The sequence below is a fragment of the Epinephelus lanceolatus genome, chromosome 6 (genome assembly GCF_041903045.1).
Source record: "Epinephelus lanceolatus isolate andai-2023 chromosome 6, ASM4190304v1, whole genome shotgun sequence".
Taxonomy (NCBI): Eukaryota; Metazoa; Chordata; class Actinopteri; order Perciformes; family Serranidae; genus Epinephelus; species Epinephelus lanceolatus.
The window spans coordinates 23,945,671-23,964,230 of record NC_135739.1 but is presented as its reverse complement, the minus strand read 5'-3'; the positions used below and the strand labels follow the sequence as shown (position 1 = coordinate 23,964,230).

The window sequence follows — 18,560 nt, the reverse complement described above, 5'->3', positions numbered from 1 at the left end:
TAAGTGGCTTTTGAAAATGAAAAACCCCGCTCTCGCCTCCCTCTCTCTCACTCTGCATGGCCTCACACACACACGGCTCCAACTTTGAGGGGCTTTAATAACTGATAACCTTTCTGACTTTGACTCAGCAGGCGGGGGAGCGGAGCATGGCGAGAGTTGGACCCACCATACACATCGCTCACCTAGCCAAGCTCGAGGCTCTAACGCCAGAGCAGGGCGGGGCGGTGCACACCTCACGGCCAAGAAGGGGCATCCCTGGAAGCGAACGAGTTTGCACCTGGCTGAAATCCGCCACCTGCTATCTCCAGCCTTCCCGTGATGCAGGAATCCACAGTGCTTACACGCTAGTCTCGCAAAGGTAAAAGGAAGGTCAGATGCCATGTATAAACTCTGGGAGAAGACGTCTTGCCTTCTTGATCTTTTTTTTAATCCCTTCTCTCTCCTTCACTTCACACACATACATACACACTGCTACACACCATCAAAACGCCATATTTCTGGGGAACCAAAGCGGATAAGAAATGAGGAGTCTTTGAACTGCCTGGATGTTTCAAGCCCCTTCTTCTCCTCTCGATCTCTGAGCTCCCCTGCTGCTCTGTTGGGACGGGGGAGAAAGGGGCTGATCGATGGGGTCTGACAGCGACGAAATGAATGGAACCAGCTGATTGATTCATTAGCAGAGGACCGAGTGGATGTGGATGTGGGCTCTGACCCGAAGAAGCGGGTGTGTGTGTGCGTGGGTGAAGATTTCGCAGCGGCTTGTGTGCATGTGTATTGGGCGGAGGTAATGCGTGCATGCGTGTGTACGGCTGCGAGATTAAGCAACTGTCACCCTTCATGTGTGTTAAGTGTGTGTGTGAGTTGGGAGGTCAGAAGGGATTTCCATAGGGTGTGAGAGGGGAAAGGGAAGCTGTTTATGGCCTGACTTGGCACAGAGGGAGGGGGTCAGTCCGTATTGTCCGGTGCTTTCTTCTGGCACATTGCAATTAGTCTTTCACAGCACTCGTCGTCAAATCCCTGTTAAAATCACAGCTAACAACCACTGTGTTACACAGGCATGTGCACACTGAATATATATTTGCAACTGCATGATATGTATGAATTATACTTTTTAATCCACAGTTAATTTTGAAGTTGAGTACAGTGTTCAAGGAAGACCAGATATTTGGGACATTATGAAAAATCCTGTGTAAAAAAAAGAACTTTGTTGTGTAATAAACTCAGTTGCAGTTGATTGCATCTTACCATCAAAAGGAAGAAAGTCTGAAGGAAAACCGACTGACTGAAGCTGATGGCAAACCCACAGGGTGGCCTCTCTTCCCTTCCTCTGTCTGCTGCTGAGAGCATACTTTATGAGTGTATCTGTGTCACCCTCACACACGCACCACTTTATAGCCCTCTGCCATCTACCGCTCCACCAAATGGACAGGTGTTAGGGCCATTTGAGTAACAAAAGACCAAAAGCAACACCTCCACATTTGCTAGATTGCCCCCGTGAAATGCTCGCCTTAGTAACAGACAGTTTTTGACCTTCATTTCATTGCCCTCTAAATATCCCACTCACTCCGACGTAAAGTCACTGTGTCACTGAAACTCTGTTCCAACTTGAGCTGAGGTTAAATAAATGCTCCTCACAGCTGGCAGTGCCTTCAGGAGGCTGCAGCGTGGAACCATGGGGATTATGTAAATATCTTGACAGGAGGTCATGTGTGATAGGTGCTGCCGCCGCTGAAACGTGTTGGATTCGCCGTATGGGAGCTGCGCAGGAGAGAGTGGGTTTGAGATGTTCAGAGTGAATTTGGTGCACTGTTGATATGAGAGCAGGGGTCTGGTTAAACCTGCTGCTGTTCTCAAGAAGACAAAAAGGGAGAAGGGAGAAATATTTAATAGAAGTGGGGAGCCCTCCTCTTGCCTGTGGGCCTTTTGAAGTGTAGATGAAGTGCAGGTGGCGAGTGTTTTTGACACCAAGGATGAGAAGTGGGGCAGAATAAGGTGTAATAGCAGCCTGCTGCAACACTGCACACCAGCAGTCACAGTCACACTCCTTACCAGGTAAAATCCACACTGTTTGAATACGCTTGTTAACCATAGTGCATGTGCGAGAACACGTGCATTATGGTTAATAACACACATTTGACGTCATTCTTGAATCCAGCTTTTCCCTTGAAGCTTTCCCTATCATCACACTGTGCTGTTTGAAAATTAACAAAAGCTGTTTTCCCACTCTTAAAGGGAACAAGGCCTGAAGCTAAACGTCCCACTACCAACCATCCAGCTATGGTTAAACCCAACAAAGAAAAACTCTCTCCACATTTCCTTCATCTTCCTTTTTTTCGTCTTGTATTTAACAAGACCGGCACAGGCTGAAACCAGGTGATGTGGTCTTTCTCCCACCTCAAGGCACACTGTTTTACAGCCGCGTCCACTCACCAGACAGATGTAACCGGCTATTTTTTAAAGACGAATATCAAAGATCTCTTTCTGCTCCAGCGGCAAAATTTGTTACAAGAGACTGTAGCTTGTAAAGAAATGGTGGGAGGAGGCCCTGAAGTCTACTCCCCAAAACTCCACCCTGTGTTCCTTTGAATATCCCTGCTTCGTCTGCGCTCGCCGAGTGACGAGCGGCGTAATGGCTGCCAAATATCCACGTAGGCCCCTAGTCATCTCTCCCAAGTGCCCCAGGTCCTACATGCAAAGAGCACAACTACCCTGATCTGTAAGCCGGCCACGCTGACAAAAAGAAGTCAAGCGCGCGCCTCTGACCCAGTCTGACTGCGCTTTTGACCTGGTGTGTTTGTGTGAATGTTTATATGTGTCAACGAGCCGTGGAAAGTTGCACAGTCGGTCCCTCTAAATATACACACATCCTCTTTCAGTGTATTTTTATTCGCCACTGGAAAAGGATAACCCCTGGAGCTTGATTGTGTTAGAACAGCTATTGTTGTGAAGGAACAAGAGTAGCCTTGGGGAGCAAGCCCCCCTCCAAATTCATCCACACAGACCCCCCCCCCCTCTGACCTATGGATAGGGGTCACAGGACGTGGGCTGAGAGTGGGTGGAAAGCACAGCGGGTCCTAACTCACTTTATAATCTGGACATTTTGACACATGGTAATTTCAGCTGCACTTTATGGACATCCGGTGCAGACAGCGCCTATAAAACGCCAACTCTGATGGCCATTAATATTATGTCAAACATTTCACCAGTATTTTGAAAGCCATTAATATCGTTCAGTAAGGACCAAAGAGGGGGAACATCCCTGTCTTAGTCAGCTCAGCAATGTGAAACACCCTTCAGACATCCGCACATGCACACACGCTATAAAACTTTCATATGCTGGGCTTTCCCATGACAAAAAATGAACAGGTTCTGAATATGACATTGAGTTTAAATGGTTTAGGAAGGATTGAGATAAGGTCGGAAACCTTTACGCAAATGGTTTTAAATGAAGGTTTAAGCTGAACCTCTTAGTTAATGACAAGGACTCAGACAGAGGATGGTGTCGCCATCTCTATATGCTGCCTTTATTTCCATTTCAGTCCACCTTAGCATAGCCTGACATACTTTATGCCAAGCAATGTGTACACAAACAATCTCCAACCCCAGTAACCTCCCGAACACACACACACACACACTCCTACCCCCGCGATGTACCACCCATCTTGCTCTCCCTGTTAGTGAAAATCTCTTTCCCTCACTCTCTTTCACTCCCTGCGTCTGTGTATGTGTGTGTGTGTGTCTCTCCCTTGTTCTGCTCTGCTGACTCCAGACACCAGCAGTGTGTCTGTGCAGTGAGCAGGCCCAGACACATTCGCCCTCCCCTACTTGCTCTCGACAGTGGGTGTCAAAGACCTGCCATCCCACAAGGCCCCTCTGTCGGATGCCAGGATGGACTGCACACACAAATAACATGCACAGAACAGCCATACACGCGGGCTGCATACGCACATACAGGTTGGGAAATTGCCCAAAAAATATCTTTAGCATATCCTTAGCTGACATAGGCTTGTTTCATGAACACAAATACTTAACAGTGAAGCAATTACAACTATAATTTCACCAAGGCGGGACTCATTTCAGCACTACACAGCTATATTAGTGTGGTTATGTTTGTGTTACTGCGGTAAACTACAGTATCTGTTGTGCTAATTGTGTCGGTTATAAACTACATTAGTGCCACTCAACAGTGTCATATGAATAACTGTATGAACTGTTTTGAGTACAAGCACTTGTGACCTAGAGCTGTTGCACATAAATATATAGCCATTGACATATGTCAGCTGAACAAGATTTAACGACATGTAAAGGTCATGCTAAAGTAACACTAACAACCTACAAAGCATATTGTATTACTGTAAGAATAATATGTGTAGCCTCATGTTTCTCGAACAGTATAATTTTGCTGCTAGTTTCTGTTTTTGTCGATCCTGTTTTGCAGCCTGTTGTGAAGTCCTTAACAAATGCGGCACAAAGGACATGACTTGACGACATCCCCAGTGTCATATTTTGTCTCGTCTCCAATAAAGAATCCACAGTTCACTGCTAAAGACTCAAGTACTGACTTCACCACATCCCTATTGTCACCCCCGCTGCCTTATTTTCACCATTCATCCTGCTTCGTCCACTTCCTGGTGTGTGAAGGCCCCAGCAGGCCTGACACGGCTGTTGCTTGCCTACATGTGAAATTCCAGCTCGGTGAATCTTTCCCCGCCGCCATATGAGCCATGAACCATCAGTTGGTGCACATGAGCGCTCCCGCAGGCCCGTTGCATCTGTAAAGTCTGTCAGCTCTGCTGCTCTCTGGGTCTCTGATCCAACTCTGCCCCATATATCCCAACCACCACCTCACAGCTTCTCCCCCTCTCCCTCCAGTACCATCCCACCCCAGCTCCCCAACATGTCGTCATCCGTGCACTCCCCCCTTCTTCCTGAGCGCCTTACGCCAATCTGAACCTAAGTCACTGTACATCTGTTCAACATGGCCGCTGCCTAGCATATGACCTACCGAGTGACTGTGTTCCCTGTCGAGGTCAATACACCAGGATACTGCTGAAGGTGATGCACAATGTCTACAAGGTTTATTTTATTTATTTATTGTTTTCTGTGAATGTGGACATGGATCTGCACTGCTGGGCCAATTTGTTACCATAAAGCAAGTATTAAAAATTTTAATGCACCAAGAATGGGAATTACAGGTTGGAAATGCAAACAACATGATAAGACATTTTTTTTAAATCAGTGTCAGACTGAGTTCACTAATAACAATAAAAAAATAAAATAATTAATAATAATAATAATAATAATAATAATAACAATACAGTGGAGCACTTTTATTCATATCATATTTGTTTCAAATTATTTATAATTCCCTGGGTAATAAAACAGCTTAATAGTTTGGGGCAATTTGTGTCTAATTATTATTATTATTTTTTTTTTTTTTGCAAGTTTAAATTCTGTCTTACAGGATATAATAATCATAATAATTATAATAATAGTGTGTATAATAATAACAATAATATTTTTTATTATTATTAGTATTAGTGTTTTTGTTTTTATTTTTATTTTTATTGTTATTATTATTTGGGAACCATTTGTGGCCAATGTGCATTAGTTACTATTGCATGAGCAGCGAACTCATCCTTCACCCAACCAATTGATTCAGGACGCATTGATAAATATCCCTTATGAATTGGTAATTGGTTTCTAGCAGGAAGACAGCGAGCCAGTCTCCCGCATCAAACCTGATTGTGCGGTTTTAAAAGGCTGAGCAGCGCTGATTCGCTCGATCAATAAAACCGCATCAATTGACACTTTGTACACTGTGTGTTGTTTATGTGTGTGTGTTGTGTGTGCTTTTGGTCGACTATTTGCATCTCTGTAGCTGCAGTATTTTCTTGTATTTCTCATGTGGCTCTGTTTGATAAGCCGAATATTTGTATATATATTTTTCAAAGAAATTAATAGATAGATAGATAGACAGATAGACAGACAGACAGATAGATAGATAGATAGATAGATAGATAGATAGATAGATAGATAGATGACCTCCACGTCGCCCTCAACAATGATTCATTAGTAAAATTGCCACAATGACTTTGCTTTTATTTTGCAAATTTACTTTCACGCCTCTTCAGCACGTTTCCACTCGGCCCTTTGAATACTCTGTGTGTGTGTGTGTGTGTGTGTGTGTGTGTGTGTGATAGCCACTAACACTTCCCTTTGTCACTTCAATTGTGACCCTAAATACATTTGTTCAGCAATTTGCCTGTGAATGTAACGTGGAGGAGCTCCTGGAGTATAAAGTTTAACATGGCAGCCTGCTCGCAGGCCACACATGACTGATGCCATAAATCCTGCAGCATGAAGGGCCTTCGGACAGCAAAGTGTGCCGGACAAAATGGCCCCATTACTCCCTTTACCGTTCACGCTAATTGAGTTTTAGCAAGAGGCTGCAGTTCCAAACTCCTTTAAAGGCCCAAACTTGAGTTTGTACTTTTTATTAATATGAAAGGGGACAAAAATCAAACAATTTGGCACATTGATTATTTTTCTGGAAGTCAAAGGGGTGAAAAAACACGTCAGTTTAATCACATTAGTGAAATAATGTAAAATCACTTCACTAAAGTTAAAGTTTACGCATGATTTTATTTGCTTAAATGTAGTTTACGCACGTTTTTCTCCTATGGTGGAAACTCCCCTCTGCGCCCTGTAGTGAAATTATCTATTTGTATGCCTACATTAACATATTTTGAAGGTTATTTTTTGCTTGATCTCTAACTTGAAATAATAATTTACAAACCTCCCTCGCTCACATTTTAGGATTTGCCTCACTGCCAGTGTCTGGTTATAATAAAAATGAAATCAGGATAATGGCGAGGGGACCTCCTCTGCTAAAGACAGAGCAGGGGAGAGAGTTAGATGAGAAAAGTGCCAACTGCAAACAGGCACAGGAAAGCTCCTGTGGAGGTGTGATCTCACCCACATAAAAACATAAACATGTGCGCTTCAAAGGTCCTGCTTGTGCGTAATCGCTCCACGAAATTCATCGCCGTAAATAGAATTTTAAAAAAAAGCCACGGAGGGAGAGAGTGGGGAACCCTGAGCTGCGGCCATAAAAGCCCATTTGTCTTCGTTTAGACAGAGAAGTATTCCAGGTGAGAGCTGTTCAACTGGAAATCACCGTAAGGGATTTGGGTTGTGGGATAAAGTGCAAGCAAAACGGGTTGGCGTTTTTTCCCTAACAAAATACGCACAAAACTTTTCCCTACTGAACACAAGTCTGCTCAGCTGTGGCACCGACAAGTTTCTTCACCTGAAACTCCTTCTAATGCTCACACGCTGTTGACTCCGGAAAAGAAACAGTCATACATCTCCTGTCAGCATCATATAAACACCAGGAAGTCACACAACAGGGATGCGCAAAGACAGTAAACACAGACAAACAACATCGAAGTGGCTGCTGACCTGTATATCATTACGGTGCCTGTTTTCCTGCCCTTTTCTTATGTTCTTCCTCCCTCCATCACAAGTAATTTACACCGAGGAGTAACCACAGCGCCTGTGCGCAACAGAGGACTGTCATCAACGCAATTTGTCTCCTCAGCACACTGATAGCAGCGGTTCAAAAGCCAAGGCCTTGCGTGCGCCCACTGAGGCCCCTGACTAGTCTGACCCCGCAAGCAACACAACGATCTACTTCTTATGAGGGCAAAAGCATACTGAAGAAAATAACTAAAAAGAGAACTTCAGATAATTAACACATTTGAATATCCAAAGTGAAAAATGAATAAATAAACTATTCCATCAAATTAAATAAGACATGAGCTACATATTTAATTATTTTAGAACAGAACCACAAAACAATCCTGATGACAAGAAAACCAAATCCTTCCGCTTATTCTTTTATAGGCCTCATTTGAGCCACACAAACACACCCAATCACTTATAAAAAAGACAAACTGTATGAACAGATTCAGATTATTGCTTAGCACTCGTGTTTGCAGCCACTGAGAACTCGGACACGACCCAAACCCTGCGTGTTACAGGCCTATAATTAAATAATTAAAACCAAACTAAATTTACAAGATTGAAAGCGCTGGGTTTGGCCCTTACATGTCAATTTGAGGGACAGATGAGGCCAAAGAAAGAACAAAAAAATGGAAAAAGGAGAGAGGGGGAAAAAAGGAAAAGAAAACACGAATTCATTAGGAGCATTTCCCCGGGGCTGTGTGACCCGGGAACCCGGAGAGACGCACGGTAGGTCCGGGGGAAACTTCCCCACCAGGCCGCTTGTTTCTCCCATAAACCCAGATATCCCAGAAAGAAGCCCCAGCAGCGGCCATGAATCACCAGGCTGTATTAAAAGCTTTTGTAAACCCCCAGCCAGGTCAGTGAGGCACAATTTATGGCATCACTTATGGAGAGTATAGATTGTTCTAACGAAATACACCAACTTCAAGCCCCGTGCGCAACCAGCTCGCTACTATTGTCAAGGAAAACACCTCTCTACATCTCTCTGTGTCTGTATCCACCTCTGGAGCCCCTTACTTATACACAACCCATCCATTCAAGCCATGTGTTTTAAGTCAGTGGGTCCCAAATGGGGTCCGGTGACCTACAGGGGTCACTGAGACGGGTCCAGGGGGTCCCAAGCAAAATAAAGAACTGCATTTTAAAGATAATTTTATTGAGGGGAAGTTGCTGTGAATGCAAGCCATCCATCCACAGAGTGGGGCTGTTATTAATACTTTATCCAACAACATCAAACTGCATCTAAGTTTGAGTAGTAGTTCTGATGTGGGATATTTAAGCGGCAAGTCATTTCTGTTTTGGGACTCTTATCACAGCTCTACCTCGGTCGCCTCTGTTATTTAGAGACAGCAATAAAACAACAAACCTTATCAGATACACTATTTTCACCAATGGGCACTGGTGTAGCCTTTACGCCTGCTGGCAGGGGGGGAACACTTGTGTGAAAAGCAATTTTAAGTCAGATGATTTCATGAAGAGTTCAAGAAGCAGCGTGTGAGCTTTTTTTTTTCTCAGCACCGACTGTAACAGGCCTACGGATGTTTCCCCCAAATTAGGGTCAAGACACTGGAAAGTGAGTTGAGAAATGGAGTTGAATCACAGTGCGCAAACATAATCTACGTTTTAATTAAACCTGCTTTGTGGTTGGTGAAAAGGCAACACGACTTGGAGTGAAATTAATTAACGTTTCCATTCAGTGCTTTATACTGTCAGCCTATATGCACCTACTGCATATAGGCATATACAGTAGATATTCCCGTTTACTGTCGAGTAGAAAATTGCCTAGCAAAGTAGAAGCTGCCTTGAAAAATATTCGACCCTTTATTTCACTTGTTTTACGCACAAAAAGCCAAGAAACTCTTCAGACATTGTGCGGACAGGTCGAGAAACAAGCAGAGAGAGAAAGGCGTTCACTGAGCCAGTGGCCCACTGTCCTACTTTCCTACTGGTATCACAAGCCAACCGGGAGCCTTGCCTGGGCTCCAGCATTCACAGTTCAAGCTTTAGGCCCCTTTCAACCTTATTTCCACTGCTCCTTATTCGTATTTCTCCAATCAGAGCAGAGTGAGAGACTTCATAATGTAGGGAAGGAATGATAGAGGAGTGGGACACTGCCTCGCTGGGGGGGGAAAGGAGACAGCTAGAATTTCCCATCGATTTTTACGCACGGCAAACATCAACACTCAGCTAAAACAAATGGCTTTGTTATTGGAGGCAGCTGTCATAAATATAACTGTAAATGATCAATCGATGGCACTTTGAGAAAAGCTATTAACTAAAGGAAAAATTAATATATAAATAGATGAGTGACAGTTAATTTGAATATTTGCTAAATGGCGTTTTGCGCTTCAAAGCGATTTTGGGATAAAAATAAATATATAAGAGCTTTTTTTGTAATGAATTGAGCAACAATAGATTATTATCGTTTTTTTTTTTGAGTGTGCACTTTGCCCTCAAACTGATAGTCCGCATGTCAAAAGGCCACACACTCATGCAGCCCTTAAATACACGCAGCCGACCTGAGGGAAAGTGTCTGGCGGGGCTTGGAGCCGCGACTCCCCGATGAGATACAGTGTGGAGCTAATTTCCTTTAAGTGAAGGAGAAAGCGCCAGCAGCCGGCACTAGCTGGTGTCACACACACACACAAGAAAAAGAATACACAACTACCATTCAAATGGATGAGCTTTCGTTGACACGCATTACAATTGTGTATTGAAACCTGCACTTGCCACATGCGCTCGGCTGCGTAAAGCCAATAATGCCATCAGTGATCCCTTAAAACAAGCCAGATGGCTACCTTGAAATAAAAAAAACGTTGGTTTCATTTCAGGGGTGGCAGAGAATGAAGAATTTTTTTGGGGGGATACAGGAGCCTCACCCGCTGCGGTGCCCAGCCTTTGAGAGAGGCATGGGTGCTGGCTCACTTGATATGGAGGAAAAATACGCTTTAGGCATCCTGCAACGCAACACCAACAGAAAGATGAAATTTCTTACCTTCAACGCTGGACACCACGGGCAGCAAGAGGCTGCATAAAAGCAGAAAGTAATCCATTGTCATAAAGCAGTCAGGTCGGACATGTAAATAGACCCACGAGAGAAAGAGAGGAGGGAACACAATCCTGGGTGATCCGACGCTCCACGCACCCAGTCCCGTCCCAGTCCCTGTCCCAGTCCCAGCTGTGTCAAGCCTCCAGGACCAGAGTTACCCCCATTCACCAAAACACGTCAGTGCGAGTGTTGGGAAGAAATAACACCCTTTGCGAAAAACGTGTGGAAATAGCAGCCCTTGACGATTTTCAGTGATCCCCCCAACGTGCCTTGTTAAACCAGAGAAAAGGCAGCGGGCGCAAGTCTTGCAGTCCTTTCCCCTCGCATTGGGCGAATCAGCTGAAAACAGGTAGTCCAGTCCGCGGTCACCATCCGGAGAATATTTCCAGCAATATCTCGTTGATAGTCAATGAAAAGAGAAAATTAAAAAAACAAAAAACAGAAATAACAGCCTGCGCGAGGAGATCCAAAAGACTTTCTCTGCGGTCAGAGCAGCAGAGGCAGAGATAGTCGCACTTGTGTCAGAGCCATGGTGTTACAGTCCCAAGCCTGGCATGTGCACGCTCACATGCGTCCACGATCAAGTGGTATTCCTGTGAAGAAGAAACAGCCGCGCCGGTTTGTAGATATTTATTCCCTGAGCGAATTTATCAGCTTTGGTTGCTGTGTGTGTGTGTACGTGTGTGTGCGTGTGTGGACCGTCCGCTTCGCTCGGCTTGTGCACTGGAATGAAGCACACACGGCTGTGGAGGAATAACGGCGGAGTGGAGAGGGAGAGAAAGACAGAGCGAGGGGGGGCACCAGGAGGAGGAGGAGGAGGAGGAGGAGGTGGGGTTAAGGCTGAAGCAGCTGCATTGAAAAAAATGTCTACCTTGACAATCATTTAGTCTCACATTTATTATCAAAATAAAATCCCTGTCTGCTTAAAACAAGGGTGCATTCAGAACATTTTTTACTTCATCCCAGAGCGGTCTCCTTTGTGTCCACACAATTAAGACAAGCAAACCAGACTGTCTCCTCCAGACACTTGATTTAAAACATTTCTGTGAGGGGAAATACAATAACTGGATATTTTGGCACACTTTGCGCATCATGTCTTCACTTGCATGTTTTCTTTTAAGGATATGCAAGCCTAAATTAAAGGCGTGATTGTCAAGTTTGTCGTTTTTTTTTATCGTATCTGTTATTTTTTATGCATATATTCAGCGTGTCACTCTGCCTTTCCTTTCCTGGGACTCCCAGCCCATGTGCAGACATGGACGCACAGCGCCTCCCTGCGGGTCGCTCCGTCTCGATGCAAAGCAGAGAGGAAGTTTCTGCTGAGTTTTTTCTTATTTTCTTTTCAACCGCCTGACATCAAGATATTAACGCATTTCGAAACAAAGACCATCAGTGGACACTTTGTGGACACCCCACATTTAACGCGCACCTCGCCTGTTGGGGAGCTTTCTGTGAGTATGACAGTGACATCATCACATCCAGTGCGCTCACACTGCAGAGTTCGTTTCCAGAAATTATATAGGTGAATAAAATATGCAATGTAAGACTAAAGCTGCTAAGATGTGCTCATGAGAAGCATTAAAGTTTCCCGTGGCTGCGGAGTTTGCTGTTCAACTTACAACAAAGCTGGAAAAAAAACTTTCCTGGACGCGCCGCGGAACATTTAACTGCTCACTTATTTAAATCGATCGTTTGTATTTATAATACAGTGAGACATTTAACTTAACTGCTCGGACCAAAAGGGAGCAAAGGCGGTGTTTTCTTTTTTTCCTGCAGGATTAAAGACCTGCAATTTACTTTTCCTCCTCCTTGGGTAAGAAGAAAGGGGGTATCGGTCACGACCAGGGGTTTTACAGCCTTTCTCCTCAATCTCTCTGCCTTTACACTCCTTTTATTGTACCAGTAAGTTCGGCGTGCTCTCAAAACAGCTGTAAACACAGTTGAAGAATTTACATAAGTCACTTTTTATTTACAGAAAAATATACTGTTGCTTCATGCGCATTTGTAAAGTTTAAGGGGTCATGATGGGGCTTTAACGCACGGACACACACTCAAATAAAACCCAGTGCTCTGTGGGGCTGTCAGCACACAGGTTACAGGCACAACTTGGCTCATAGTAAATATTTCAATGCTATTGACACTTACTTTTATGCTGAGTAATATGTCGCCCAATTTGTTTAATTTAAATAACCAGCTGATACATTTAATGAAGTCAGACACACAGTATATAACAGAGCCAGGGCTGACAGCAGTGCTAAGAGGCTGAACTTGGCACAGTCAGTATTAACACCAAATAGCAGGAGTCAGCTACATTATTAATCATGTTAAATATTAATGCTGCTGTATTTGAAGATAAGAAAGAAGCAGAGAGCCGAGCATCACTCCTCACATACAGTTATTAGTATTAAAGTTAATGTAAGGAATACCATCAAGCTGCTCCAACTTTATTCTGCATGCGTAGAATAACAATTATGTTGATACAGTGGAATTTATCGCCTGCTCTGCACACACATATAAAGAAATGTGTGAGGTGTGTTATGAGGAAGTGAGACCTGTGAAATGTCAGAGTGAAGCCAAAAGACTGGTCTGTTGGTGTAAAGTTGAAAGGTGATTGGATGCCATTTCCTGAGAGGTGCAAGCAGACAGATGGGACCATGTGCTCTGTGGTGTGTCTTTAGGTTTTATGGCTGTGTTTTGCCACCGTGGCAGAGATGGCTGGTGATAAATAGTTTAAAAAGATAATCTGGTGCCATTTGGATAATTTGTGTCATTTTATTTTCAGGATTACAGTGATCAGAAAAGTTGTTGTCATCACCAAAAAACTGCCACTTTATCTCTTTAATTACATCTTTCAGAATAATTCTAAAACTTTTTTCTTTTTAAGATAGTTTATATGTGAAAGTGCAGATGCTTTCATTAGGAGGAAATATTTTTAGCACTTTGATTTCACTGATCAAAAACAGGCTGTCATTTTCTAAAGTGAGAATGCAACCCCCGTATGGATTTTAATTGTCAGAATATCGCAGGGTAATTAAAACAGAAATTTTAAAGAGCTGTTGATGTGCTGTAATTCTGCTTTCAGTGTGAGGATACACTTGGCTGAAATGTTCCAGCACTTGTAGAGGAGCTCTAAATCTTTTTTTTTTTTTTTTTTTGGTTTGTTTGTTCAGGACTGGATTTGGAGACCAGAGAGGAACATTTCGAAGAAAAGGCTGGACTCGAGATGTGAATGAGAAATAAAGTTTTTTTTTTTTTCCAGCTGGGTGTTACAAGCCAACTTGTCAAAGGGATGTTTTCACTTTGTGTTCCCTCTTGTGTGAAAAACTTCTTTTATGTTAACATAATGTAATATTTATCTTTTAAAATAACTATAAAGATTATTGTATTGTATATATTGTGAATATAGATCAGCTAAGAGGCTGAAATCAACCAAAGTATTGTGCTTGAAAAGAAAGAAAATGAAACAATAACCTGTGCTGGTAGCGTGGATGTCTCATCTGCGACATGTCCCGTCAACAACTGCTAGTGTGCTGGCATTAGTATTCCTGTTGTTTGATGACATAGCAGCCCGGCATGTAGGATAACACACTGCTAGAGACCGTACTCTGTCATTTTATCTGTAATATTATCAACAGTTATTTGATGTTGGTGTAGACTTTACAATTTACTGTACTGTACCTAATATTTGCTGTAATTGTGACAACAGTGCTGGGTGTGCTGTTGGTGGTGTATAGAGGCTGTTACTGCAAATGTATTGGTAATTATAAAAACATCATATTCAGGAGATGTTACAGTTTTGTGTTTGTTTTGCATGGTAAATGACATAGATATCACAATAGGATTTGCTGCCAGCATCTTGTGTTTCCAAAGATTAGAGGCTTTTATTAAGTGTAAAAATAAATCTATGCAAACACAATACTGTTTCTAGTTTGGTTTCATTGGATTGTCTTATGATGAAAAAAATGTAACTTAGTTTAAACTTAAATTTTGGTCTCAGATGTGCTTATTTACTCATAAAGATTAAAGACTCCCTTAGATTTAGTCAAGGCATTTTAAGGGGTACGTCCCGCCGACCCGAAATTAGTCAGATTCCCACACGAATTCCTGGATAACTCACAACGACATAGTCCGTTTGAAAGGAAAATCATTTTATAAGTGAGGCGACGTGGGTAAGAGGATCTGTGGCAGCTTCAAAGAAAGACTGTCTCGTTTGTTGCCAAAACCACCGAAGCCCCGGCTCTCCTGCCTGGTCGCCATTAAAGGACAACCAGAAGCACAGAGAGTTCACGACAGCCACCTCTGTTACTTCTATTCGCTTATGGCTGCTCTTAAAAGGCAATGAGGTAGAAAAACTGGAGAGCAACTTTGCTAAGAAAAGAAAACATAGATTTTTTAACAGAATTTTGTTGGAAGTGTGTTCCACCTTTGGAGGTTTCTTCCACAAGATCAGAAAGCAAAAAATATTACCGGCTTATGATAAACAAAAGATTACCAGGGGTAAGACTTAGAGAATTGCTGAACCCCCAACTGTTTGCCAATGTGTAAAATAAGTGTGTCAAACCATAAATATGGGCTCGGTATAAACCAACACACTGAGGGGGGGGAGCTTTTTTCCAATGACTGGAACGTCTACATTAATAAATCAACAGTTTGGAGCTTAGTTATGGTTAGGTTTTTGCTAAACTTTTGGAGCAGGTTTATTTTTCTACGTTTTATAGTGTGTGTCATTTGGGTCAGGTTTGATGTCTGAGAATTTTTTCGTCTATGAATGGCAGCAGTAAAACTGTATATAGAGCCGCAGCATTTTATACTAGCTGTAGTGGATCAGGATCAAGGATGAAAACACCCACTGACACACACAGATAGCCTATTTCTGATATTGTTTTTCCTGGAGGCTTACCGGAACCATTACCCCTAACCAAAATACGCCTGACCCTAACCATTGCTCTTACCTTTACCCTATAATCTCCCCAACGAGGACAAGAGCACAGTTTAGCTGTTCCTGAATGCAACTGCTTTGAAACCAAATTGTAGACACCCGTTCTGTCCTGAAGCAGATCTGGTTTGGAGTCCGCAATTTGTTCCAAATGTGACTTAAAACAAACACGTATACACACGTACAGTACACAGACAAAGAGAAATGGCCCACTAAGTGTTCGTGAGAAGCACCTGGCACACATTAGAAACTCAATAAGTAAAGTGGCAGACATTTTACTGCCATATGGAAATTTCTCAAGCTTACACCTACTGCGCCCTCGCCAGACCCTCGCTAACCTCATCCATCCTTCCTCCCACTCATCTCATGCCAGGATATCAGTGTCTCTACTTTCTCTCTTAAAACGCAACACGTAGACACACACACACACACACACACACACACACACACACACAGACCCGAGACCTTTTCTGACACACAGTTAACTTCTCTTTCCTTCCTCCCTCACAAATCACATGCCCGGACGCAAACACAAACACACACAGTCCCCCCCTCTAGCATGCATAAAACTTTGGCAGACACACACACACACACACACATAACACACACACACCCCGTAGCCCTTATGTCTGGGTATGGTCTAATAGCAGCACTAATGTGATGTGAGTGTGAGGGGATCGCTTTACTCTGGCGATATTAGGGGAATGGTGAGCCGTTGGTTATGTTAGAGTGTCTTTTGACATGTGTGTGCGCTCGAGTGTGTGTCTGTGTGAGTGTGTGAGCGAACAGGCAGAGTACTGGTAGTACTGGTGGAGGAGGAGTTGGTGGTGGGAGGCTCTGGAGAATCTCAAGGGCTCAAAGCTGGAATCCAGGCAGAGAGGAGGTGCGTGTGTGTGTGCGAGTGTGTGAGTGTGAGTAGAGGGGGGCTGTTTACAAGAGTTTTCGGGGTGGGGAGGGGTGGGGTGGGGGGGTCTAATCCTAAAGGCCTTCACCACTGACCGAGCACTTAACACAGGATCACAAACGCAGCCTCAAGTGAACCCCCTCAAGACCACCATCATCCACCCCCTGCTACACACACACACACACACACACACACACACACACACACACACCCAACACCAAATCCACTGTCTCGCCTCCAGCTGTAAATCAGCACCTCCTTGCCGCCCCCCCGCCCCCCCCCCTCCACAACTCTCCTCTTCCCTTACCACCAGCAACACCCCAACTTCTGCCACAACCAGCTACTGTCTGTCTCTGGTGAGTATCTATCACCTTTCAGCACCTTCTTTACCGAACAGAAAAGATATACTTCACTGTCTCAGGTGACTGTAGATTTATGACTCAACCCCCCCATCACCCCGACCCCGCTGTCTTTATGCCGACAGACAGACAGACAGGCAGGCATTTAGGCCGACAGGCAGTCATAGATAGACACAGTCATACAAATATGAGGATCATGATGTCATGCAGGCACACGCATGCTGACAAACAGCCTGAACATGCAAATTACACGCTGTGCGGGCAAAAAGTGAGAGAAGTAACCTCTCGGCGCTATGACAGGATTACGTAGAGAGCGTGGACACAAACAGACGGTAGTGTGACAGGACGGGCACCTGGTGGGAAATTTAGGTATGGGGGTTGAGCCGGTGGATAAGTAATTAAATTTGCCTCCAACTCTGGCAAGAGAGGCTCAGCTTCTGACTTCAGAGGAAGCTTGTCACTGTAAATGAAGATTTTAAGCCATTACAAAAGCCTCATCCTAACCTCAACTAATGTTTCAGCTGCACAAAAAAGTGTGAAAGTCAATTCTCTAATTGCTATGTGACTTGAAATTTGAACGCCCATTTTTTCACATATCCCTGGTACATTTGTGTCCACATTCAGAATCAGAATCAGCTATGTACTATGTTATTTATACAAGAAATTTGGACACGCACACTCTCACACTCTCAAACACGAACAACAATGACATTTGTAGACAGTAAAAACTAGCTTGTTTGCAATCATGTGATTATTTTGAGGTGCATAATTCAAATATAGGGCAGGCAGTAATAAATCCATATACTGTGTGAACTGGAAATGGAGGAAGATGTCCACATAAAAGAGTTGGATAAATCTGCAGGCAGCAGGTATCATCAGAAACTTTAAAATCATGTTGGATGTGATCCATACAAAATAAGGAAAAGTGATTTTTCCAACAACTTGACCAGTTTGCCCAATGTGAGCATGGCCGTTTTTACAAATTACCTCGTCCTCCTGACCTCCTAATGTTACTAACATTACATGGTGAGCCAATGAAAGTGTACAGGAGTCAAGTGGACTGGAGTGTTTTGTGTGTGGTTGAGTTTACAACTGAAACAACTGGCTTTTATATTAACTTACAACTCTGTAACTTTACACAGATGCACTGCTGTCAGGCTAACGTTACTCGCTAATGTTAAGTAACTTACGCTTGACCATTCCCAGACTGTTCTGCTGAAACACTCTTAAAAATCTGTGTTGTAGCAAAAAGCACAGAGAGGCTGGCATCCAACTCGAGGCTGGTTTAACACAACACTTAAAAGTTAACATCATCAGCATATGATGAATTACTGTGATTTTATTAACAGCGAACAATGCCTTTGGCCCATCGAAGCACTCTGTTGACTGGATCTGAAGAAGCCACAGACGAAACGCATTGTTCGCTCCTAATAAAATAACAGTAATTCAGTTCAGTGTGTGGTGGTTTATGTTGATGATTTTATCTGAGATGTTCCTGCAGCTGACCAGCCCCCGATCCTTGGGACTGGCTGTGCAGAGGGAGTTCTGTTCACTTTGACATTAATGTTTGGCATTAGTTGACTTTGCGCTTCCAGATGGAGGTTATTGATCCACATCTACTGCTATTTCTTCATGAGTTTTTCTTTTATCTTTTCAGGACTTAAAATTTTCCCAGTGTTATTGATAAGAACGGCCATAAACAGCACAAGTCTTAGGCATTTCTCCAGCGCTGGTAGTGTTTGCCTAAAGCTGTCTGCGCTCCATGTGGACAGCGCACAATGT

At 43.5% G+C, this 18,560-nt stretch overlaps 1 protein-coding gene across 13 annotated transcripts in view; it reads right to left on the bottom strand.

Annotated features, from left to right (window-relative positions):
- The window catches only part of ephb3b (eph receptor B3b), a 66,902-nt gene extending 55,572 nt beyond the window's left edge, over positions 1 to 11,330 (bottom strand). For all 13 annotated transcript variants that reach the window (XM_033620710.2, XM_033620719.2, XM_033620713.2 and 10 more), the window contains exon 1: positions 10,526 to 11,330. In XM_033620710.2, the coding sequence (XP_033476601.1) occupies positions 10,526 to 10,589 (64 nt within the window). In that variant the 5' untranslated portion in view covers positions 10,590 to 11,330. The remainder of the gene's footprint in view (positions 1 to 10,525) is intronic.
- Positions 11,331 to 18,560: the final 7,230 nt, after the last annotated feature.